This window comes from Falco biarmicus, chromosome 2 (assembly GCF_023638135.1).
Source record: "Falco biarmicus isolate bFalBia1 chromosome 2, bFalBia1.pri, whole genome shotgun sequence".
Lineage (NCBI taxonomy): Eukaryota > Metazoa > Chordata > Aves > Falconiformes > Falconidae > Falco > Falco biarmicus.
Genome location: NC_079289.1, coordinates 67,235,773 through 67,262,311, shown reverse-complemented (window position 1 = coordinate 67,262,311; position 26,539 = coordinate 67,235,773). Strand labels below are relative to the sequence as shown.

General features: G+C 42.3%; 1 protein-coding gene across 1 annotated transcript in view; it reads right to left on the bottom strand.

Annotated features, from left to right (window-relative positions):
• UXS1 (UDP-glucuronate decarboxylase 1) overlaps positions 1 to 14,781 on the bottom strand; it is a 63,740-nt gene extending 48,959 nt beyond the window's left edge. The window contains exons 1-2 of the mRNA XM_056328379.1: positions 14,562 to 14,781; positions 759 to 786 (exon numbers count right to left, since the gene is read on the bottom strand). Coding sequence (XP_056184354.1) covers positions 759 to 786; positions 14,562 to 14,658 — 125 coding nt within the window. The 5' untranslated portion in view covers positions 14,659 to 14,781. The remainder of the gene's footprint in view (positions 1 to 758; positions 787 to 14,561) is intronic.
• Between the last annotated feature and the right edge of the window lie 11,758 nt (positions 14,782 to 26,539).

Sequence of the window (26,539 nt, the reverse complement as noted above, 5' to 3'; positions counted from 1 at the left end):
CGAACTCCTTTACCAGCAAAACTACATGGTGAAATATTTTGTCCTCTATGCAAAAAGACTTAGTTGTAAGGAACAGACTGTCTCCATATTCTCTTCACTTTCTTTTTCAGCCTCATCTTCCTGGTGCATTTTCCCAAAGGACAAACACTCACATGCAAGCAGAGGTGCTTTAAAAATCCACATTTTGCATGCGCGTGCTATGCCTTCCTATTTCTAAGGGCAAAAATTCTAGCAGACAGTGCAGGATTTATTTTGCTTTTCAGCAGTTAAAAAACATCAAATTCCCTCCCTGTTAATTGTGGAGGAGCAAAAAACCTCAAAACCACATTTCTAATTCTAGGTATAGAAACTTACTTATGGCAAATAGTGGAGAATCTGCTGCTCTTCAATGTTTATGCCTGTATTGTCACTCAGTCAGATCTGTACTGAGGAAAAGTAGAATCCAATCTTATGTGCCCAGCTATGCTAACCAATTTCCCCAAAATCCAAAATAGTGAGATGCATTTGTGTAAAAAAAGGAAGATGCTGAAGTGTAAGATCCTGGGTGAGATTTGCAGTAGACATGCAACCCTTTTTGAGACTGAACACTTTATATTTAAAAAATGACATCAGCTGCTTAGCAACCATCCAAACAACAGTGTGAGCAGTTACTGTTCTGTCTGCTCCCTACCTGATATACAGTGATATGTGCTGACGTGAAAAGGTAAGCTAATTTTACTTCAGATAAGAATATTCAATAAAAAAATTAGATACATTACCTCATATGGACAAAGTTTCCCCATACAGCTAGAAAATAAGAAGAGAGAGAACATTACAGTCTCATGTATCAGTACATTAAGTAATTTTCCTACAATCACCAGAAGGAATTTAAAACAATGTTAAATAGCTTAATCACAAATTGCCTGAAGTTTCACACATGATATATACACACACCCCCAAGTGACTAGAACACTGTTTAAGAGTATGGCAGGAATTCTGATAAAATTACACCAGACTATAAAAAAAATTAGGAAAATACAGTAATTAAATAAAAAAGGACCAGACTTACTGCAGTGCACACCAGTAAATGAGCAGATACACTTATTATCCCCACACTACATTACATAAACAAACTGTACAAGGATTCTGTGAACTACCATTTGTCACTGCACACAGATTAAACAAACCACAACTCTGGACTTAGTAGGGATATTGGAAAAAATGGCAAGAGCAAGACAGGAGTCCTGCAGACCTGAGCCACACAAATTGGGAACTGCAGACTGACATGAGTAAAAAGACTGGCCACCAACAGGTGATAGCTGAACCATTCCAAAGAGATGCCACAAGAGACCTGCATTAAAGGTAGCAAGTACTTGTGCACATATGCGTTCTCTCTCTAAACACACGTATATTGTGATGCAGACACAACATACACCTAAGCAATATAACCAAATGCCTCACTAAGCAAACAAAGCTCATTATTACACTTTGTATGGATAAAAGTTTTACGGAAGACAAACTGCAGTACAAAACAGCACAGTGAACATGTATCAGCTGTGTTCACAAAAAGATTCAGCTGCCCAATTTATTTCCTACTAGAAAAAAAAATATCTGAAACTGTTCAGGGTTTAAGTGATTACACAAAAACTATCAGAACACGGATTTTCCTTTTAACTTTCAACTAGAACACAGAATGTAGTTTGAAGTGAAAAACCAAGGAGCCGTAAACCAGGCTACACACAGAGCTAACAACTTCAGGCTGTCAAGACAAACGAGGTTAATACGGAACAGTTACGTAAGGGACTCTGCAATAAGCAACACAGGAAATATATCCCCAGTATCTCCAGAAAATCATTCTGCAATTGCTCTTTAACAGACAAGGCTCAACCTAAGGATCCAACTCCTACCGGATCTTAAGAAGGAGTAGCACCCTATATGCAATATTAACATACACACAGAAAGCTTCTGAAGTGTCCTGAGCTTTTGTAAGCTGCGTTTCAGGTCTCAAGTAGCAGCTAACGAAGTATTTTGCTTACATTCAGGCTTTGCACATACATTTTCATGATTATTACTTACTGATCTCAAGCAGACAATGTGGTGTTACAGAAACAAGAAAAAGAAAAAAAAATGTGGCTACAGGCACATTCCAGGCAAGAGAAGAAAGGAAGCATACTCAATAAAGAGGCGTAGGGAGGATGTGAGTGAGGATACAGTAACGCTGTTGCTGCTAGGACGGCAAAGCTACTGCACTTTTTTTTAACTACTGAGTGCTGATCAGTAATTCAAAGAGTAAGTCAAATTAATCCACGACAGACTACCAGGCAAACTGTAGGAGGGCACTGTGATACCTGTGGTGTATCATAAAACCTCTGTTGTCTTCTGGGGAAAAAGATACAGGAAGCTTTATATTAGAACAGAATATCAATAAAATCCAACTGAATTAAAAAAACCACTGTGGATTTTATGTTAATTAGATACAGTAAATTCTCTGGGGGAAAAAAGGATACAGTGTTGAGCACGAGGTGAAATTCAAGTTATTTACCCTCTGGCTAGGATTTTAGAATTATTTATGATAACATTAATGGAAAAACACTTTTTTTTTTTTAGTGAATGATGACCAACTGGTAACTACAGGTACAGAATTCTCAAGTTACATATTACTCTGCTATACTTAAAATCAGTTATTTTTCTGGGCTACAGAAACCTATACAAATAACGTAATGTATTGTTTACACAGTGGCAGGAAACATCTGGGCTTAGTTCGTGAAGCATGAATCCCTTTAAAAAAAAAAAAGAGTTGCCAGCTGCACCACAAGTACCACCCTGCCAGTTCTGTTGCAAAGACAGTGTAGCTACATTGCATACAAGAAACTTCCTAAAGTTTCCTAAAGTCTTCCTAAAGAAAACACGTTAATTGTGTGTGTTCAGCGTCCACAGCAGGGAAGGGGAGCTCAGAAAGCCATTTGTGTATTTCCAGAAACACTATGCTTGATATCCCAGTTCTGTAGGAATAAATGACCTTCCATTAAACTTTTAGGAAATGTATTTTTGTACATTGAAGGGGAAAAAAAAAAAAAAAAGAAACTGCAAAACTAACCACGTAGGAAATACCACACAGAGGGATCTGAAGAACCCTAAAGTCAGTCTTGCATGGAGGGAGGTGCCACAGAAACGTGCTTGAGCATACTGCCCTTACAAAGGATTCTGAATGCACAATTCTAAGGAGGATCTCTTTGGCTACTGTGTGTTCATATACAGCTTACGTTCAAGGCTGAAGGGATCAGAGGTAAGGTTTTGCACTACAACGGAATTAAGGCTTTGTTGGTTTTTTTTCTAAATTAATATCACAACTGTTTATATAACGGACTTACACAGCTGCAGAACCAGCAGTATAACTATGGCTTACAGAGGACTTCCTTGACTTGTTGCAACCTTGTCCTAAAGGTTATGTCAAGATGAGTTTGACATTCAGGCAAGAATGTGGAAACATATTAAGGCAAGTGAGTCCAAATACACATGCAGAATGATGCAGATATACAAGCTTAAATCCAAGATGAAAACTCTCATGGGCACCATAAAACCCCTTGACAGGCCCACCAAGTTCAAGCACCAAAAGCTGCAGATAGTAGATGGTTAAAAAAAACCTTCTATACCAGCAAGAAGGCAGGTAAGAATCAGGCACTACATGCAAATCCAGTTTTCAAAAGTATCAGGCTCCTAACAGACCCAATCTGAGCAAATGCACCTCACTGTAAAAGCCAATCTTAAAAATATACAATTAAAAAAAATGCCAACTCTAAAGCCAAATCTCTTAAGCCAAGAGGTATTCATCCAGGATAACAGTCCTATGCCAGTTCTCAAACCTTAGAGATTCAACACCCTCACACCCCACAGCCACACACAGTAAATACTCTATGAAAAACTTCTATTCATCAAACCAGAGCGCATTCATGGCCAGAAAGTCTACCTGCCAGCTACTGAAACTCTATCCAAGGGAAGAATTCATGATTAATTGGATTAGACAGACAGGAGCATGACTTGTAACCAAACAGTTAAGACACTCACCTACAAGAGAAAAGAAACAGAGATTCTGCTTATTTTCTCAAAGACTATTTGTAAACCTCACCTACAGACTGATTAAAGTGATAATAAATTGCCATTAGGAAGAGATCAGAACATCTGGATTGTTCCGAGATGCATGAAAACCTGGATTAATGGCCTGTAAGTGTAAGGTATAGTCCCATTTTTACTTTTATCTGTTCTGGGATGTTTTCCCCTCTCTGCATCCCTTCCATAAAATAATGACAGCAGTAATTTTTATTGCAGTGTTTTTGCAAGGATTAATTGCAAGTGCCGTGAAGATTAAAAATACATTAGAGGCATTAATCACTCCCACAGCCATTGCACTTTAAAGCGACAGCTTCCAGCAAAGAGGAATGACATGACTTAGATGAAGCAATAAAGAGCTGTACTTCTAGAAAAGAGAAGATCTGTTTCTTAAAGCCTTAATCACAGTATTGTTCACTCAGGGTTTTCAGAAAACCCCAATCCTCTTTGTTTGGTTTGTTTTTTAACCCTCCGGCCTCTAAGAGATAAAGCTGTAACCATTTGGCAAGCACAGCGTTACAGTAAAATTGTTGTGGATTTCCAACACTTCTCAAAACTGCCTTAAACAAAAGCCAGTCAGTCACAGCTGAATACAGAATGGTTTTCTTTCTACTGAATACACTTATATTCCTGGAAATTTAAGGGTTTGATTATTCTTTCTAGAGAAGACCCTTTCTGAAATTGTGGCAGATGCAGCGTAGTACAATGACCAGGCTACTTTGAGCAAAGGAATATTCCAAGAGCTATCCTCTGGGTACAAACCAGCTCTGCTTACATGCAGTAAAAAAAAACAAACACAAAATCCGTTAAGTCACACTTGAAAAAGTACAGCAGAATTTGCAAGCAATTTGCTGTTGAGCATGCACTATTAAATGGACATTTCCCTATCTACTGTAGTCATACTTCTAGCTCTGACCAGCTGTACTTCAACAGCAAGCAAGAGTTATTCTTCCAGATCCTCAGAATATAGGAACAGAATGTACATTTCCACCTGAATATCCTTTGAGTTTGTCATCTCCAATAATTCGTAGGTTTCTGTAAAACACAGATTACTACTCTGAGAACCTTGCATGCCTTAATTAACCCCCATCCACAACAGGCTAGGAAACCAGAAAAATAACAGACAATCTGAACATGGGGAAAAAACAGAATCTCAAAGAAGTCTGCGCCTTCACCCCAGGATGATCCCTCCTCTCCAGGTCTCTCTAAATAACACCAAAATCAAGTCATTTACCATTACTGCCTTGTGACAGTCATTACTCATAATCCAAAATTATTAGTGACAATATTATTTTATCATCACATGCATTTTAAAATGGATGTTTTAAAAAGCAAGACCATCATACATATAGAGATCCAACTGTACAAAAAACAGATGTTATCTCTTTCAAAACCATTTTCTTTCCCAATGGCTTTGTTTGCATTTTCAAGACACTCAATTAAAGAAACTTTTACACAAACTTTTGTCTGACTGAGCTGAAAACACAGGACTTTTCCCCTTTACTGCCCTCCTTATAACCTCTGCTCCTCAGAATAAGAGTACAAGATGATGTTCATCTCAAACAGATCTCACCATAAACAGACATGAGCATGCAGGAACAACATGAACTAATATACGGTTGTAACTTGAACATCTACAGCAAAATCGTTAAGGTCTGAATGTCCAGAGTTAATTGCTTCAGCCAAACTTCCTATTTCAGAGACATGCAATGTCATTCAAAAGAGTTTTTTTCCCCTTAAATATGACCTCCATAGTCACTCAGCAGCTTCAGTCTACCACCAGAAATAAGTTTTTTGTCTCTAGAGGAAAAGTTTACAAAAAGGATTAAGTAGGCAAAAGGAGCTCCTAAAATGCTTATTTTTACAGATGCATTAAAGTCTTACTTTAATTCTTTTGCAGATCTCAATTAGATATATAATAATGTAAAGAAAACTATAATTTACTTCAGGAAACTTATTTCCCACACAATGTCCTTGTCACTAAATTGGAGAGATACGAGTTTGATGGATGGACTACTCAGTGGATAAGGAACTGGCTGGGTGGCCATATCCAAAGAATTGTGGTCAATGGCTCAATGTCCAAAGGGAGATCAGTAAAAAGTGGTCTCTCAGGGGTCTGTACTAGGACCTGTACTGCTCAGTATCTTTATTAATGACACACAGTGTGATTGAGCGCACCCTCAGCAAGTTTGCAGATGATACTGAGCTGAGCAGTGCCACTGACGGCAGGGATGCCACCCAGAGGGACCCTGACAGCTTACAGAGCAGGCAAATATGAACTTCATGAAGTTCAACAAGGCCAAGTGCAAGATCCTGCACCTGGGTCAGGCAATCACCACTATCAATACAGACTGGGTTACCAATGGATTGAGAGCAGCCCTGAGGAGGACTTGGGGGTACTGGTGCAGGAAAAGTTGGATGTGAGCCAGCACTGGGCAAAAAGCCCAGAAAGCCAACCGTATCCTGGGCTGCATCAAAAGAAATGTGGGCAGCAGGTCAAGGGAGGTGATTCCACCCGTCTACTGTGCTCTCATGAGACCCCACCTGCAGTACTCTATTCAGCTCTGGGGCCCCCAGCATAAGAAGGATCAGCTTGCTGGAGCGGGTCCAGAGGAGAGCCACAAAAATTATCAGAGGGCTGGAGCACCTCTCCTACGAAGACAGGCTTAGAGAGTTGGGGTTGCTCAGTCTGAAGAAAAGGCTCCAGGGAGACCTTACTGTGGCCTTTCAGTACTTAAAGGGGGCATGTAAGAATGATGAAGATAAAATTTTTACTACATCCTGTAGTGGCAGGAAAAGGGGGAATGGTTTTAACCTGAAAGAGAGTAGGTTTAAATAAGATACAAGGAAGCAATTATTTATTATGAGCGGTGAAACACTGGAACAGGTTGCCCAGAGAAGTGAGTTCCCCATCCCTGGAAGCATTCAAGGTCAGGTTGGATAGGGCTCTGAGCAACCTGATCTTGTGAAAGATGTTTGGGCCCATGGCAAGGGGACTGCTCTAAATGAATTTTAAAGGTCCCTTCCAACACAAACCACAAACCATTCTTTGATTTTGCCAATGCATTTCAAACTGCATTTCACAGTCTAGATTCCATAATAATAAAAAACCCTCAATTGTATCCTATCTGTAATTCCAGTTTGTTAATTTGCTTTAGAAAATCATTATACTGATGAGAGTATGTTGCAAAATTAGTGGAGATAACATACAATTACTTATCATAACTTTGTGTTACAGAACGTCACCTTCCGTACAATCATTTGAACATTAAAAAAATTCGAAAAAAATATCTACTTCTCTGGTATGTTGATATGGATTTCTATATGGCAAGTAGTTCTTTCTGTTGTATCTCCTAAACTGACTTCTTGTTCAACAGTAGAGTTCCTGCCCCAAATAAAAGACAGCAGATAACAACTGTAGCTTTTCCCACATGGGAAGTACCCTAGATACCAGGATACAGGGTTTTCTGAAGTGGAAGATGCTCTCTCTTCAACTTGGGTAACATGACTACTCTATGTCAATCCCTCAGCTAGTCATCACCCAGCAAAACAAAAGCAATATAGTCACCAAGACCTTTTCTGTATCTCCTCTTAAAGAACACATACTGAAACTTTGGCAAACAAATACACTTCTACAGCTATGAGATATCACATTATGCCATTTTTATTTCTTTACAGGGGTTAACAAAGCTTCGTACTGGATGGGAAGCTAACCATGAATCCTTATTTTAACAGTTCAGTTAGCATCATCACTTCATGACTGAATTCTATTCTTCGTTTCCCTGATGGCAAATTCTTTCCAACTCTTCTGTTAAGTCTTTTTTCCAGTTCTATGTTCAGTGTTTCTACTCCTTCCTGTCTCATACCTTTAGCATATAATTCTTTACCACTACTCACCCACTTTTGTCTACGCTTTGTATTTTGACAGAAGTGAAGGTAACACACTCCAACTGTCAGTTATTACAAACAGAAAAAAAAATCCAGAATTTACAACAAAAAATAAGAACACACATAACTCATCACAGTTATGGAGTTCCAAAGAGGAACTTTCAATTTTCCTGACCACCTATATTTGAGTGTGCTTGGACATCATAAAATCTTCTAGCTTTGAATTTACTGTCTTGAAACAACAAAGGGGTTTGCAAATACATTGACTGCCTACAAAAGGTTTGAATTCCCAAGGGAGACAACAGAAGGACTTTCAGCTATACCTAACTGGAGTACTAAGTAATAACTGCATTCTGAATTGGATTAAAATTATTTTGGCAATGTGAAAGCTAAGCAATCTAAACTGCTAACATCTCTGTGTCCCCTTTTCACTTAGTCATAGAGAAAGAACTGAAAACCCTAAGTGTCTTTTCTTAAACAGCAGCAGATGATGGAAAATACTCTATGGAATTACCTCTATCTCCACATAAATCTGATCTACATAATTCAAAAATGTACAAAAATTGTTAGAAAAGCATTTTCTCCCCTTGCTTTAATGCAACATGACAGGTTAAAGAAACCAGCAGAAACCTTCTAAGCCAACAGACCTGTATATGCTGCTGTTAGGGCCACACACCTCCCTGTTTCAAGTGAAGGAAAAAAGAAACCAGCAGAACTATTACCTCAACAACTAGAATACATCGTATGCAGTTTTAAAAATCATGACTTCTCCAATCTAGATGGCAGTGCTGTTTTTTCAAATTACTTAAAAAAAAAAAAAGGGGGGGGGGGGGGGGCGTTTGCACGGGGGAGCACCTGCACAGGGGCATTGTCATCTTTAATTTAGCTCTTGACCTTCCCTTTGTTTCCCAGACATGGCTAGCAAAATAGTGGGACATTTTTCAAGAAACTCAGGGAGGCACAGAATATTCCACACTCCCAAGACAATGATGATACAGCAGCATGCACGTCAAACCCCAGAAACTGAGCAGTCAACCAAGGTAACATGACTCAAATCAGGGTCAATCACTTTCAGCATTTTAAGTTTGTTTACTGCCAAGATTGTTTGCAGCAGACTCGCAGCATGCTCCAATGGTCAGCACTGTAACTGAAACAAACTCACTTCTCCCAGTTGCCTTTTACAAACCTCTTCAGATGGTGCAGCAACCCCCACCTCTCTCTCCCTCCCTAGCGTCCACAAATGAGAAGTTGAAAACTACCAGTTTCAACTAAACTCTGCTTTGGTCAAACAACCTTACATAAAAGAAACAATCAATATAAATGATAAGGAAACATCTCCTCTTTGCAAAAAAACAGAGGAAATAAGATGAAAGTTCAAAGAGCGTTTGCCCTTGAGTGGAATAATGACAGGACCACCTCCTGTGGCCCATGCCACAGAACAGGTAAATACTAAGGTAAAATATTAAAAGCCAAATACTAAACACAAAAATTAAATGGAGATAAACTGGGAACAGTAAGGGTGAATTTCTCTAGGACGCCAAAAAATTGGTTTAAAACATCATGGCTAGCAAAGCAGCGTTGGGAGTCCATCTATTCCCGATACACTCAACTGAAGCATGAACCAATTTTCATAAGCTACACAGCCATGGCTAGTTGGAAGCCTGGTGAGCAGGGAACTGGAAGCTGTTGAAGACAGTAAACGTATTTGCATAAAGCCACAGATGAAAGGCAGCTCTGCAGGACATGAAGCTAGCAAACAAATGTTTTTGGTTCTTTTCATGAAGAATCCATGGCATGCTGACACAAAAAGCAGGCGAGCCTGATGGCACATCAGACCATTTCTAACTCTTCCATGGTCAGTCAATCCTGTTGTCTAGTTGTAAAACAGCTGGGGAACGAAGATTTGTGGTATTCTCCACAGCAGTGCTGAACAATTTTCAGAGAACTAGCCTGAAGCAATAGGAGACACCACAAACTCACAGCTACTTTTCTATTATGAAAAGTGAAAGTAAAAGCTTACAGAACACAACAGTAAGAGAATTTAACCTTTGTTTTGAACACCTGCAAGACAAGTAACATACAAGGGGCTGGTAAGATTCAAACCAAAAAGCATAGTCACACCTTGGTATTTTGAGAAAAAGTGTATGACATTCTTCCTAGCTGATGTAAATCTGACAAAAATACAGCTAACCTTGTAAAACAAAGGATAACAAACTATGGAAACTAACAATGCTGGGAGAAGACAAGCCACTATACCGCAGGATGTACTTCTCTCCCATCATTTTGACATTTTAAGTTGTTTCAGTAGCTCTGCTGTAAATTATCGTATAAAGGTAACGAGAGCTTAAGCTTCGATCTCATGACAGCACTTTAGTGATCCCTCTTTTTTCCCCCTTGGAAAAGGAACGAGGGAACTGACATACTTCCTGAGAACTATGTGAGCTACAAATGAGCAGAGAACTGTTCTACCTCACCAGAAATAGAGCTCTCAACTTTATTTTCATGAAGAACGTGCAACTTCCTTGTTACAAAAATACAGCAGCAGATTATTTACATTAGCATCAAGTTTAAAGCAAACCATGCAGATTGATGAGCTCTAGTCTTCAAATCATGGCTACAAGATTTTACAGGGTATTTCCAACAACTTAAATAAGGTTCTGTTTCTACAAAGACCTCACTGAAGGATTCCATATAAAGCTGAATAAACATTTAAAACTTCAGAGGGAGTAAGTTTAAGGTGTCTAATGTATCAACATACCAAGCCGCGAACAGGTGGGCTCTTTAAAAAGAAAACTCTCGGCTTGCATGTAAGTTATTCATACTGCGGTGACACTGCATTTATATTTTTTTAACAGCATCTATTTCATTGCTTGCTGTCTTATGATCTGTCTACGTTTCTCATTATAGACAACAAAAATCAATTAAACCCACTTCACTTTTGTTTATAATCACCTCATGCTCTTAAGCTGTCATTTCACAACAGCTTCAAGATGATGCAAGTGCAGACCATGACTGAAAAGATTTGTTTCAGTTCACCCACACATGCTCCCTCGCTTCTTTGCTTAGTGCTTGCACTCCTGTACTATCTTGCTGTGTATTAAATCAGAGAAAAGTTGTAGCAGATTTTGTCCCTTTAAAAGGGCAATGAAAATTCAACCTTCCCACTATATGTAGTGCAGTACAGCCACGCAATGTCCACAGAAGGAGACAGCACTGCAAGTGAATCAACTAAGCCAATTCTGAAATTTTTTTTTTAAAAATACATTGAGTAGCATTTATCAGACCACAGTGTGATTCAGACAGCTCACTAGCTGCACTATCTCCAGATCTGTCACTTGGGCAATGGGGAACAAAACCATCCCTTTCACCTACAGCCTACAGATAAGTAGTTTAACTGTTCACTTCAGTTTTTCCAGGGAACTGTTGCTTAAGTTACTGCAGCTTTTAACTGCCTGCTGCATAGAAATGTTCCTTTTGGGTTCTATTTTTATATACACAAACTATGCATAGCACACTGTTTAAAGTGAAAAATTTTTTATTTTTTTTTATTTAAAAGAAAATAGATTTACAGGAATGAGACATCAAATATTAATTAATTCAAACCCCGAAGTAAAGTAAGGATCCTTCTTATGCTAAGTGCCACTAGGGAAACCAGTGAAGTCCATAAAAAGGTGTTCTAGGTATCTTTAACACAATCCTGGCTGTGCACCTCATATCACAGCGGTACTTTGACTAAAGTCAAAAAGACTCTTCAGGTGAGACACTAACTGCAGACCTGCAAATGATGGCAATGCTGCCAACAGCACTCCCAGCTGCCCGTTTCAACACTGCAATGCCTCCTCAGCTGGGCCAAAACAGCTGTCTGAATTAACACCCGTACTGCCAAATGGTTATAACCTGAAAAGATCATCATCATCCAGACCAGTTCCTTTACCTGGTGTATACCACAGAAATTTCAGCTCTTGTACATGGTGGATGCTGGCAGGAAATGGGAGATGGGGAGCAGGGATGTCTAAGCCAGCTGAGCCATCCAACACCTTGTGCTGTGAAACTACCAAGAAAGTCACTCAATCAATGACTCTTAAGAGTGAGATGGCAGAGAGCCTTCCAACCCACTGTAATAAGCTTTTCCTCTAGTTTGCAAACTCTCACAGAGAAGTTCATCAGGCACATTTGTAACAAATTTGCATTCAAAAGCAGAAGCTTTTTTATGAAATAAGACACTTTTCAAAAAGATACTCTCTAAACAGTCTCTCTGAGTTTCACATACAAACTGACAAAATGGCACTGTCAAAAATGTCCTATCTCCTAGTTCATAAAAAAATAATGTACTTGCCAAGAATTTCATTCCCTGTAACACAGCATGCTCCAAATCTGACTCCCCATGTACAAATGTTGAATGCCAATTCAAGGAAAGGAGGTGCACAGCCTGAAAACACTTAGTCATTTGGAGAGTACTTAAGAAAGAAGGAATGTAAGAAGTGCCAGCACGTACACCTACGCCAGCAGCTCAGTTTTCTCAGATTCTATGCTATTTTAGTCTGGCATTATCTAACTGCAACCAGAGCACAGTGATGATTCAGTAATATTGCAAGTACGCTTTTAGGATAGGGGATTGGGATCACAATCACTTTCATAGAAAAGAAAACAAAAAACAGTCTCGCTAGAATCTATTAGATCAGTGGTCTGCTAGCATATCATACTATATTGAAGACACCAGAGACATAATTAACAATTCCACTATTTTTGACCACTAGTCAAAAGATTGAAAAGGACAGCAACCTGACATGTTAGACATGCAAAAAAATTACTCCCATCAGACACCAACCTATTCCTTTTTCAAGCTACTTTTTGCCACACTGATCTGCAGTCCCTGTCCTGCCCCATTTTCTCTGAATCCAAAAGAACAACCAGAAACAAGCGGTGAGAAGACTTCTAAGACTTACAGCCCAGCCAGCAAAAACCATATGGCAGTTCTTCCCTTCCTTAAGACTAGCTTTTACTCACAAAGCTAGAAAGCAAACACCAGCTACTGTCCATAGAATCTAAAGTCCCAATGACCATGTCAATTGCCACTCAACTCCAGTGTTTTCACAGCAGCCTATTGATTTTGTTTTCAAAACTAAGTATCTTTTTTGACGAAAGATCAAGCCTTTTCAAAATAAGAACAGACATTAAGCTGTCCCTGCTTCAGTATGTTGGGACCTGAAGTCACTTGGATAAACAAACTGTCCTAAGAGCCAGAGCTGGCACACAACTTCAACAATAACAGCAGTAATGAGGTCCTGCAAAATACAGTAACATATGGTAGTAAAGGGAATTCTTATGTCATGGTTCTGGGGTAGGAAACACCACCCCTTCTGCCAAATTACTTGAGCTGTAGCTTTCCACCCTCCCAACCACAAAGGGAGAATACAAATCCGATGCTCCCACCCATCCCCGAAGCTAGCTCACCTATATGTGTTTTGAAGCACCAAGAGAATCACTGGTCCCTAGCTAAGCTGACACGGCATCAAAGATCCTTCCTCATGATATGCCATCTACATAAAGTCTCCCTAAGCCTAAAACCAAAACAGGTGGACATAAAGTAAAGTGAATACAAAAAATGCAACAGAAAAATCTGGACGAGAAAGGGCAGAGCGCTGACAGGACAGCGTTATAAAACTGAAGCCATAAACATCCCTGTCAGTGGTTATTCTAAGATTTTCCCAAACACCTCTCTGCCTCTCTTCAGGCTCTTAAGACTCCAGCTACGTGCTGAGCTAATAAACAAACAATCCAACATTTATTTAACCCTAAAGGCCGTCGGAGGATTTTACAGAAACCAGACACGACGCCCGCCCTGGAAAACTTCCCCACAGGCTCGCCTCACGCAGCCCCCAGGTTAAGATCAAGGCGGACAAAGAGCGGTCTGAGGCGGCTGCGGAAACACTCACTCCTTGAGCCACGTCTCCCTCCCACGGCTCCCCCTCGGCCTCCCTGCCCAGGCGGCCCACCCCACCCCACCGCCCAGGCAGCACGCCCGCCCGCCGGCTCCGCTTCACGCCCGGGGCTCGGCCCGAAGGCCGGCCGCCCGCCGCACGGCGCCGCCGGGCCCCGAGACACGCTTCCCGCGGGGCACCGAGGGGAAGCGCGGCCGCCTGCCCCCGGAGGAAGTCGCCCGCGGCGGGCGCCCCCAGGGCCGCCGAGGGGACATGGGGTGTCCCCCCCGCAAGCTCTCGGGGCGGGGCAAGGGGAAGATGCCCCACGGGCACCCCCGGCACGGCCCGCCCGGTCCCAGCGGCGGCCCCGCGGGCCCCTCCGCCACGGCCTACCCGGCTGCCCGCCGGACTTGGGAAAGTTTCAGCAGGGAGGGGAGAGGGAGGAAGCCCCCAGCCCCGCTGCCCAGAGACGCGGGGGAGACCCCTTCCCCGCCGCGGCAGGAGCAGCAACCGGGCAGCGCAACGGGGCGCGGGAGGAACTGCTGCCGCCGCCGCCACCGCCAGCTCCTCCTCCTCCTTCCTGCCGGCGGCGGAGGGCACGGGGGACCGGGGGCGCGCGGGCAACGAACGGCCGGACCGGAGCCGCCCCCACCCCCGCTCACTCACAGGCGACATAGGCGACGAAGGCGAGCCCCATGAGCAGCTTCATCCTCCTCCGGTTGATGGCGGTCAACAGGCGCAGCAGCGGCCCCTTGCTCACCATGCCCAGCGGCAGCGGCACGCAGCGCCGGGCGCCTGCACGGCCGGCCACGCCACCGGGCTCGCGCGCGCGCGGCCACCCACCGCTCGGCTGCGCTCGGCTCCCCCCCCGGGCACCGCCCGCGCAGGCGCAGCAGCGCCGCCCGCCCGCTCGCTCCCCGCCCCCGCTGTGGATGCGGGCGGCGGCCGAACGGCGGCCGGAGCGGTGGCGGCGCAGCGTGGCGCATGCGCGGGGCCCTTCCCGCCTCCGGGGCGGGGGGGGTTGCAGTGAGGCGAGGCCAGACCAGGCGCGGCCGTGGTGCCGCGGGGTCCGTCCGTCCTTCCTCGCTAACGAACGCCGGGCTCTTGGCTAGAGTCGCCCGCCTCCCACACAGCGTGCCAGAGGAAAAGGGAGGGCGGGCCCGGGCCCATGCCTCGCCATGCCCCTAGCCCAGCCTTTCAGGTTGCGTCAGCATTGGTGGTCTTGGTCACCTGTCGCCTCCCGCCGTGGTGGGCCTTGGTGACCTGCCGGACGGACACGGGCACAGCATTGACAAAAAGTGTGTCACGCCATCTTCTTTAGTGCCCGGTATTTTGCAAGTACCGTTTGCCCCATCCCAAATGAGCTTTCCATATCTGCACACATTATCTTTGCTATGGCAAATGATAAATCTGTGATTTTTTTTTTCCCCCAAAGTACTAGTTGATGAATTTGCCTGTGTTTAGGATAATGAGATTGCAGTTACCTTAAAATGTTCTACATTTCTACTGCAGCTTCCATCTGAGGTCCTTGTGGCCTGCTGGAAACTGCAGGTTTGTATTTGCCTGGAATGGTAGGCACCTTCCTCACATGTCAAAACATGTTCCCCTTCAAGTAAAATGCACCCATTTAATCTGAAGAGAAATCTTCCTTCACAACCCAACCTTCCCCTTTGGTATGGCCTTCACACAGTTTCTGAGAGAGATTCTTTCTCACACTCGTCTCCCACAGGAGAAATCTGCAAGAACAAGTGTTATCGAATTAAATGACTAGATTTGATCATTTAGTTTTCTTATAGAAATACAGCTTGTTTATATCAAAGAAACTATGACCTCAGTCCAAGAGACCCACACAGTTAGCCAGAGTTAACGCTTCCTTATTGTGAGGAGTGGTCAGTCAAATGGGTGAGTTTTGGAGGGCTAAGTGCAGTAAAATGCTGTTTGGAGTGATTAAGAATATCCTCCTCCAGCCCAGAAAGTCAAAGTGACTTTAGTCAGGAAACCTTGACAATTGAAATTTCCTCACTCCTAACCCTGTCCTTTGATTATAAAGCCACTCCTTTCCTCTTGACTTTTGTTTCCTTTGATTTGTATTTTATATACTTTTACTTGCCTGTTAATTCCACTGCTTCTAGCTCTGTGGAGAAAAGGGAATGAAAATATCACCATTTAAAACACAATCTAGCATCATATTCATCTGCATAGTAATCACTGAGGTAGTAAGGGTTTTATACCGGGAGTAAATTTGGCCATCAAAAAGCTACAGCTGAACAGTACTACATGAAAGCTAGAGAATTTTACAGGAGTATTATTCCCTCCCTGCACCTCAAACTGCTATTGTTTCCAGTCAGAATTTTCCATAATGGTGTCTGCGTGCACAATACCAATTCCACAAGCCATTAGCAGTAGGCAAGACACTTTTAATAGTTGCCCTGCCCTAAGCTAGGCTGCACAATCCATGATTTGATCAAGCTGCCTACGTTAAGCACCTTGCTTGGCACCATGCTCAGTGTTCAGACAAATTTGGCTGCAGAAACATGTTGAGACAGGCTGCAATCTGCAAAGATGGGAAAAGGAGAGCAAAGGAGCAGGATACTTTATGGAGCTTCATGGTGGAGGAGACTGGAACCATGTGGTAAGCAGCCTGACCGTGCTTTCTACAAGGCCAGCTCTTTGTCACGCATGACACCAGGGCCAGCTCTGTCCACGCTGTTCTCCAAGTTAGCCAGAACATGTCTGACTTCACCACAGGGGGGTGAGCGTTAAGTCCATCATATCTCAACTATAACTATAGGCACGTACCTTTTCAGGACTACATAGTTCTCCAGGCATGTGATGGCCAGCAGTGGGGACACTTATTTCAGGATACAGCTGGTCACATTCACAACCTTGTGCAAAGGACTGGCACCAATAGCAGGAGTTCTGGTATGCAGTGCCTGCTAAATGTGCCAAGAGAAAGGCTGAGGGATGATACAGTTTTGAGTGCTGACTCTTAGGAGTGCGCTACAGACCAGGAAGCAGGAATCCATCTGCCTTCAGGTCTTTATCTTAATCAGGCTGATTGTGTGACTTCAGCTAATGGCAGCCCTCTCTGGGCTGATATGCAGGCAATGTGTCCTGTCTCCTGTACTGCAGTTTGCAACTTTAGTTCTCAAAGTGCTTTGTGAGAGAATTTTGATTATTTTTTTTTTCCACTAAACTGCGGTCTATAAAATTATGGGGGTTTTTAAATGATGGACTTTTTTTAATGATTAAAAATGTCGATGTGCAGGTGTATCAACTTGAACGACCAGTATGAACTTAGAATTCAGAGCACCCCTGCAACGTACTTTTCCTTGATACCAGATCAGAACCATGCAATTATCCAGCTGTCATTGCAGAATCAGGAAAAAAAAACCAAACCAAATGCTGCAATTTGCACAATTTCCATATGGTGCTGCATGAGGGAGACTCTTCTGCCATGTGGAAATACAGGGAAGATCGTGTCTTTCTGTCCCAGTTATGTTTTTGCAGGAGATGACATTCCACCATTTAATCTGGGAGACAGAAGTGGATGCTGGGCACTGAGACCAGAGCAGAGAGAACTGCTGTGCATGAGATAAAATGAGTTGCAAAGCACTGAAAAAATGCAAAACCCAAACCAAGCCATTTACCACCACACTACTATGATCACTTTTAAGGTTGGTCTCTAAGTTAGTTAAGGCTGGATGTAGCCAAGAAAGTAATAGAGTTGCACGGCTGTATGTGCATCCTACAGCTGGTGATACTTACCTGGGAGGATTTGTTCTGGTACCCTTCTCCTCTTCTAGTAAATCTACAGATGATTCTGTGGAGTAACCTTGTTGTACTGCATAAGCACACTGACTCAGTCATACAAAGCCCTAGATAATCTTGAAAAACTAATGGCATTCATGTATGCACAGATAGTAAAAAAGCCATTTTTTTTTTCCAAAAGGATTGGAATGTGAATCTTTTTTTTTGGTTAATTCTGCTTTTAATGACAGATCATTGTGAGGAGGGGAACTCAGTCAAAAATGAGTTAAAACTAGCAGTGTTTCTTTTCAGGGAAAGTTAGAAGTTTGAGGGTTTGTGTTTTTTTAATAAGACTAATGAAAAGAGAACATGCAGTTCTGGGAACAGAATCAATTCTTTTAGTATTAACTTCTCAAAAGAAAAAGAAAGCTGCTAAGTGCTTCAGACAGTTATTATTTATTATTTGGATGGTGATGGCAATAAACAGTTTCAAATACAGCTGGATCACAACTGTCCTAAGTATTACATGAATGCAGAATTGAGACAATCCCAGAACTTGAAAACATAAAAATTAAGAGACAGATCATCCAGTGAATGTGAACAAACAAGCAGGTGTCAAAGCATAATATGAAAATGACTACTTAAATATGGATTTGCAGAAATTAGGTGAATCATTTAATGATTTAGACAGCTATTTGCAAAGAATAAATTAAAACATATTAGGAAATAATTGTGTTTCAGACTACAGTACAGCTCATCTATTTTTTTAACTGTTTTTGTTAGATATCATGTGGGAGTAGTCCTAAGATTTCATTCTGTAAAAGTTGAGGCTATGTGCTTTACATCAACCACATAGAAACCCAACACACAATGCTACACAGAGAAGTTGCTTCAGGCTCTAGGCTTGAGATTGATACACTGACTAGATTAAAAAAAAAAAAAAGTCAAACTATGTTCCTAAATTGACTTGTAGCATTACCTACATAAAGTACTTGCTTTTCATGATGCATTTTTCCCCTGAGGTAACTGAAGACGGCCCTTTACATTTTCAAAGTTGGGAAAAGATTTTAAGGTGCTGTATCTATTCCAGAAATGCAGAATGCCACATGCAGGATTCTCTGGTAATTGGGTCAGAATGAAATAGCAGAGATAGAGGCTAAATTACCGATTATAAAAACTTGTGAGCAGTTGAAGGCACTGTTCCTCAAAGTTCTTTCATTATCCATCAAAGAAGCTAGTTTATTAGCCTAGGTCAGCACGTTATTAGTTCACTGCTGTTTTACTGCTGTTTTCCCAAGCCCTTCAGAGCCTTTTAATTGGCATCATTCTACCCGACAGCATTTGGGAAGTAGTAACTGAACAGATTTATTTTGGGCTGGATTCAGTCCAGATTATGCTGGAACTGGTACCAAAGAAGCCCATGGCTTCTTTGTCTGGTGGTACAGAGCAATCATAACTACATTCCTCTGTTTCCCAGTTTATCACTGGCCCAGAAAGTGAACAAGAATAAACCTGTCTTGGAGTGGGCCAGGGATGTATATGCATATAATATGCATGTGACCCAGTGGCTGAGGACTGCTCTGTTAAGAAAACCCATCTGGGGCTTACGCTGGAAGTCTGTGCTGGCCACTGCAGCGCTAGGAACAGGGAAGCCATTTTTCTTCTGCATCTTTACTTGCTGTAATACTAGCTGGATATGACTTTAGCTATTTTAGCAGCATGCTATATAAAAAGTCTGCTTCTGCTTTCCTCATGCAAGCCTCAGGCAGATGGTTTACAAGTCACCTCCCTGATAGTGTTTCTCTGTACACTAATATGAAGTTTATCAGCTTAATTGTGAATAAGGGGCTGATACTGAGTAACTGGACTGCAAGGTACTAGAAAACACATCAGCTCTGCAGTCTAGATACATCTATTGGTGTTCTATCCTCAGAGGTAGAAAAAACCTTAGCCCAGTTCAACTACTCTAATGCTGTCAATAAAGCAGAAAGTAAACAAGGTCATTAAAGGTGTTAGACAACTTTTACCATTGAATTTATAGAAAGACACTATAGGGAAGTGCCCATGTCACACCCTGTTGCAGCACAAACAAACTAGTATGCTGCAACAGGACTTTTATCATGACACACCAGGTTAACTTCAGTAAGTAGACCCTGCGCCTTGCCCCAGCACAACCACCAACATCCCACAAGGTTTCAAAAGTTCATCTACTGTCCATGCTGCTTCTCCTTCCTCCAGAGACCAGACCAGACCAGACCAGACCAGACCAGACCAGACCAGACCAGACCAGACCAGACCAGACCAGACCAGACCAGACCAGACCAGACCAGACCAGACCAGACCAGACCAGACCAGACCAGACCAGACCAGACCAGACCAGACCAGACCAGACCAGACCAGACCAGACCAGACCAGACCAGACCAGACCAGACCAGACCTCCCCCATCCAACCACCCCCTCTCCCCCACGCCTCAGTGCTATTTAACTACTTAGCAGGAAGGAGCTACAGCTGCACATCATCCATGTCAATCAACCCACTGCCTTCGGGGCAAGGCCACAGCTGCATATTGTCAATGTTAATTAACCCACTGCCTGCATCCCTCTACAACAGCCCAGCTGAAAACTATTTGAAGCGCACAAATTTCTACTGATGTTTGATATTATTCCTCTTCCACAAATTTCCCTGGCTGTAGTATCACAGAAGTTAGAAGGATGGCAGAGAGAACACATACGCTCACACATTTCTGGAAATGTAACACACAAGCATTATTAAGTTTATGTGGTCCATAGCTCTGATGGTCCATGGCCTTATGAAAGGTGATCTAGGACAACTGCAAATAGAAAAGCCTCATGTAGCAGGCTCATTTGAATGATAGGGCAGAGTGTACCCTCAGCAAGTTTGCAGGTAACACCAAACTGGGAGGAGTGGCTGGCATGCTAGAGGGTCATGCTGTCATCCAGAGAGATCTTGACAGGATAGAGAAATGAACTGACATGAACCTTTCAAAGTTCAACAAGGAGAAGTGCAAAGCCCTGCATCTGGGGAGGAACAAACCCAGGCACTAGTACAGGCTGGGGACCACCTCCTTGAAAAGGACTTGGAGGTCCTGGACACCAAGCTGAACAAACCAGCCATGTGCCCATGTGGCAAATACCGTGTGTCTAATGATATCTTGGGCTGCATTAGGAGAAGTGCTGCTAGCAGGTCAAGGGAGGTGATTCTCCCCCTCTGCTCAGTGATGGCAAGGCTGGGTACAGTTCTGGGCTGTCCAGTACAAGAGAGGCATACTGGAGAGAGTACGATGAACAGCTACTAAGATGATTAAAGGACTGGAGCATCTCTCCTATGAGGAAAATCTGCCTGGAGAAGAGAAGGCTCAGGATGGATCTCATCCATAAGTATAAATACCTGAAATGAGGGTGTAAAGAGGACAGAGCCAGGCTTTTTTCAGTGGTGCCCAGTGATAGGCCAGAGACAGTGGGCACAAACTGAAACACAGAAGGTATGCTCTGAACATCAGTAAATGTTTTTTTACTGTGAGGGTGACTGAGCACTGGCATGGGTTGCCTGGTGAGGTTGTAAAGTATCCAGCCCTGGTGGTCCGGCTTGAAGCAGGAGGGTTGGACCAGATGACCGCCAGAGGTGCCTGCCAACCTCAACCATTCTGTGATTCGGTGTCTACAAAGCAAAAGCACAGATCCACATATTTTACTTAGGTGTGGGCTTTTTTTCTTTTCCTGGATACAGTTGAACAGATACAAAACCAGGTGAGTGCCTGCCTTTATATAAATTTGCTTTAGTTTTCTCAATAGAAATATTAATGTGAGTAAAGACATTAATGAACTGCCTCCTGTGTAACCTTACACAGGTTTGCAATTACAGGTTTTAGAATTATAGCCTATGGTCAAGGTAACTTACCGTATCAAATTTCTGTTTTGAAGTAAGGATGATGAAGAATTTCCATATAAGTTTTCTAGTAGCTAATGAGATTTAACCAAATAAACCTTCATTGTTTCCTTCCAAAGTTAAATCATGGTCTTACATATACAGTAAATTTCCCTAGTGAATACCAGTTTAATGAATTTGGAAACTGTGTTGCAGCCCAACAACCAACCAACCAAATCTAACAAAAGAACACTTGAATTTTCTTGTTATACAGAGTATAAACTCAGTGCTGGTGAAAGCAATAGCCCATAGATTTCCAAATCACATAAAAGCAATGGGAACTTTTGAGTATGAAACTTATTCATAAAAAAAAATGTGACAGTTCTTATGTGCACACTTTTACCTTGTACCTTTCATTGGTACTGAAGATTTATTGCTGCAGTGCTTATTAAAAATAACCAACAAAAGACAGTGAAGGTCTAACACATACAGCAGTTGCATTATTAGATCCAAAATAATTATAAGAAATTTATCTTTTCATGTTATGCAAATGCTTCTATGGGAAGGTTTTATAAATGGGCAAGTTTACATTTATTATGGGCTCCACACTTAGGGACTTAAGCTGACTAGGCCAGGCTTGGGCAATGCAATATGACCTTAGTGGCTCATGCAACCTTCTCTTTTTAGCTATGGAAACAATACTGCAAGGTGAATGGTGAATTGAGAAGGAATGCAATGAAGACAAAGCTGGAACATACACCTGGACTATGTCTGGGAAGTATTCCTAGATCTTGAAGTTTCAACACGTGGACTGCTTTGAAGCATTCTGCAAAAGGTTCTGGAAAAAAGAAGTAATCCTATCATCAAACTTACATGTGAAGTTGGGGGGAGACTAGATAAAAAAGGTTTGGAAACTTTTCTTCTATGCATACATGATAGGCTGACTAGATATGGACAGGATCTCAAGGTCTAGCACCTGTTAAAAAGAAAATCAGATTCAGTATGTTAACTCAAGTTATTGGTAATTTCAACAAATATATGGTTTAGATCAGGGGTCCTCAAACTTTAACCAGGGGGCCGGCGCGCAGATGAAGTGGCAGGCAGTCATCTGCGGCTGCTTGGTTTCCCCCCCTCAACCCCTGGGGGGGTGGGGGTGTCTGTAAATACCGGGGGCCGGATTGAGGACCCTGGGGGGGTGATCCGGCCCACGAGCCATAGTTTGAGGACCCCTGGTTTAGATGATTGTCTATTGTACATACAGAAGCATTTCCCAATGTAGTTGTGCTGGATTCACTTCCAGATATTGCAAATGTGCCCACATAGATTATATTGGAAAAATTAGTCTTTTGGCAGGAACCTAAACTAGTTCCCTGAAAAGAATCAAACAATATCAGTAAGATGAGTTCTTGCTAGATATTTTGGCCTAATGTCTGTGCTGGTGATGGCTGCTAATTTTTTTTTTTAGCCTGAGTACATACCTGTATAAATGTATGTAACCATTCCTGTGTCTCTTTATGTCTCTCTCCCTGCTCTTCTGTCTTTCTGGTCCTTTTTTAATCACCAGCTTGTTTCATGTGAAATAGCATAGGTCTCAGAGATGTTAATTTCCCTATGCATTTATTGGTGGTAAGCAGGTGGAAAATACATAGGTTTTGCTTAAGTCTTATTAAACAGCAAAGAGTCCATGCAGGAGAAAGACATATGAACACTGTGACTATGAGAATTTTGGTCAGAGCTCACAATTTATTAGATATGAAACAACCCAACCACAAGACACAAATGCTTTGGAAATCGGGCTTAATTAGCTCTTCTGTTCCTGGAATTACTAATTGTTGTAGCAAACCTGAAGAGAAAAACTTGCAGTGCCAGCTTCCTGGGAGAAATGAATGGGGCCCCAGGAGGAGAGAAATCTGCAGGAGAAGATGGAAAGTAGTATGGAAAGGGGAAAGGAAGAGAAAATAGTCTGTTGAAACTAAGAAGCTATGCCCAAATATCTTGAAGCAGAAGCTTTAATTATCCATGTTTCTCTCAAGAAGTTTGAGAGCAATCCCAGGTGATAACAATCTAAAGTAGATTTCTGATCCCTTTTTCTCCCCACACCCAGTACTCCATGGCATTTAAAAAAAAAAAAAAAAAAAGAGGTTGTTTGTGTGAGGAGAGAAGAAGGAAGTATGTCATCCATGGTACTTGGTAGCCCTTGGCTCAGCCCACCCACTCTCACCCAAAATGAACTTAGCTGTAGAGACCGATTACTCACGCATCTCAAGCAGCCTTCATTTGCTAAATCCAGCCAACTGGAGAGCAAGTACAAGTAAACCCAGTTTTGTACTCCATCTGTCAGGCCATTTATTTGTCTTCTGTATGACTTTGTCACATCAACGGACATTTCAAAAGAAAATGCATTTGAAAGGCATTGTTTTCCCTTTTTGTTTTTTAAAGAAAATGACCCTACTGAAAGACTACATCAGCAAGCCTTGTGTAAAGATCAGTGTGGTCTTCTACAGAAGTTCCAGCAAGACATTCCTGACTTCCTGTATTACTTATTTCAATGTTTACAGCCATGCAGACTTACAATTTATAGCACCTAAGTTAATCTTATGAGACGATAAAATCTGAAATATTCTTACAAGTGACACCCTTTGTATTTGTCTATCTTGAGTAAAGACTGTGTTTATGAGCTAAGGTACCCTGGTTGCTGAATAGAAAGAGCTATGCCTAAACAAAAACTGTTATTAAAAACCTAGCTGTTAAGGCCCTCTGATGCCCTTCAACATGGTCATGCACTTTGGGAAATAGTTAACAGTTTATTACCAGGGACAAAGAAAACTCTTTTTTTCACGGTAGTTGCTATCTATATTGCATTCTGCTATTGGTTAAGATGCTGTCTATAGGGTCATTGTTCTTCACTGAGAGCTGAAGGACACTGTAATACCAAATTCCTGATGTTCCTCACCATTTTGGTCTCAGACCACCCATAAAGGCACCATTAGAGTGCTACAGCTGACACAACAGCAAAAAAATCTTTGTATTTCCCAGCTTTCACATGCCATCTAGTATGTTCCACTGCCAGTCTCGATGACTCCTGTAGGTTCAAATGTTAACAGCTCCTATTGGGAGCTGCCAAGTGCAGGTCCTGGAAACACCATAGTCAAGCCATAGAGAATGGCAGTAGTCCAGAGATGTGGACACCTGGCCTAAATTTTCATCTTCCCCACATACAGCTAAGGTAATATGTTGGGCAAAGTGAGTAAAATGGAAGGGTCTTTATGTAAGAGAGAGATACAGAGCTGGTGTGTTGTGGGTTAACCCCAGCAGGCAGCTCGGTCCCATGAAGCCGCTTGCTCTGCCTCACCCCTGCTGGGAAGGGGTAGCTAATCAGAAAGGTAAAAGTGGGACAGATCATAGGTTGAGATAAAGACAGTTTAATAGGTAAAGGAAAAGCTGCACGTAAGCAAAGAGAAATAAGGAATTAATTCACTACTTCCCATCAGCAGGCAGCTGTTCAGCCATCTCCAGGAGAGCAGGGCTCCATCACAGGTTACTTGGGAAGATAAAATGCCATCACTCCAAATGTCCCCCCCTTCCTTCTTCTTCCCCCAGTTTTATAAGCTGAGCATGATGATATGGTGCAGGATACCCCTTGGGTCAGTTGGGGCCAGCTGTCCCAGCTGTGTCCCCTCCCAGCTTCTTGTGCCCCCCCGGCCTGCTCACTGGTGGGGTGGGGTGAGAACCAGAAAAGGCCTTGATGCTGTGCAAGCACTACTCAGCAATAACTAAAGCATGAGCATGTTATTAACACTGTTTTGGTCACAAATCCCAAAGACAGCACCATATGAGCTACTGTGAAGAAAATTAACTCGGTCCCAGCCAAAACCAGCACATGTGTGCAAACAATTGAAGGGAGAAGGGCCCTGGAAAGATGTGGCATATTGTTTGGGTTTGTAGCACAGGCATCACAACCCAGCACATTCCACGCTGTGTAGATATGGCTACACCACTGAGAGAAAGGAGCTGAAAGCATGCTCTGTGGCCCTGAAGGGGGCTTTCCAGCTGGTGCTTGTTCATAGACACGCACTGCAGCCATTGCTACAATGTCTGGCTGGAAGTAGGGGCTGGTCAGGCTTTCTGTATGCTCACATGAAATGGCTCACTGCTCTTGCAAATGCTTCCTTCCCCTCTGTTGCTCCACTTGACTTGGAGACTCAGAAGGCCATTGATATTCATTAATCAAACAGGAAAAATGCAGGCTGAGAGGAGAAGGAGAGGGTGCTAGGATGAGTTTTGGTGTAATGACTTTTTATAATTAGTAATTTGTATTTCCAATGACTTTTTCTGCAAAATACTACTTAAAAACTACTTAAAAACTATGCTGAGCCTGTTTCTGGGTATTGCTTCTGCTTGAGATGATTTTTATTTTTTTACTTTTCAGCTTTTCAAGAAATAATTTTCCCCAAATACATAGACACTTCCTTCCTCAAAAGTCTTTCCTTTTGATACCCCTGGACAGAGTGGAAAGGTAGACTCTGAATATAGGGAAGTAACCAGTGCAGAATTTATGCCTCCCTGCAGTAAAGCCAGAGCAAGCACTCTACAACTCAGATCTTCAATTTATCCATTGAAATACTTTGCCTTGAACCTGCTCAGGTTTATTATTTGAAATCAATCATTGCAAGTGAGGCAGCAAAGGGATTTTTTTCATCCTTTTGATGTATATAGTACTTCCATTAGCATCACGCAAAAGATCTTCCCAGTTTACAGATCAGACTATTTCAAGAAGGTAAGTAAAGCCTTCAGAGCAATTAATGCAAGTCACTGAAAAAGTGTTCATGCCTGCATTATTTTTTTTTTTTAGACTTCAGTGCTTTAATTGCCTCTTGAGCCTGATGAGGTGTTGATCTCTGCTAGATTGCAATAGTTGAGCCTCCTCTGGCAATAACTTAGAAATGTAAATAGGCTAATTATCGTCTGACCAGCCAGTTTTCCTAATAAAACCTGGAGAAAAGTTATT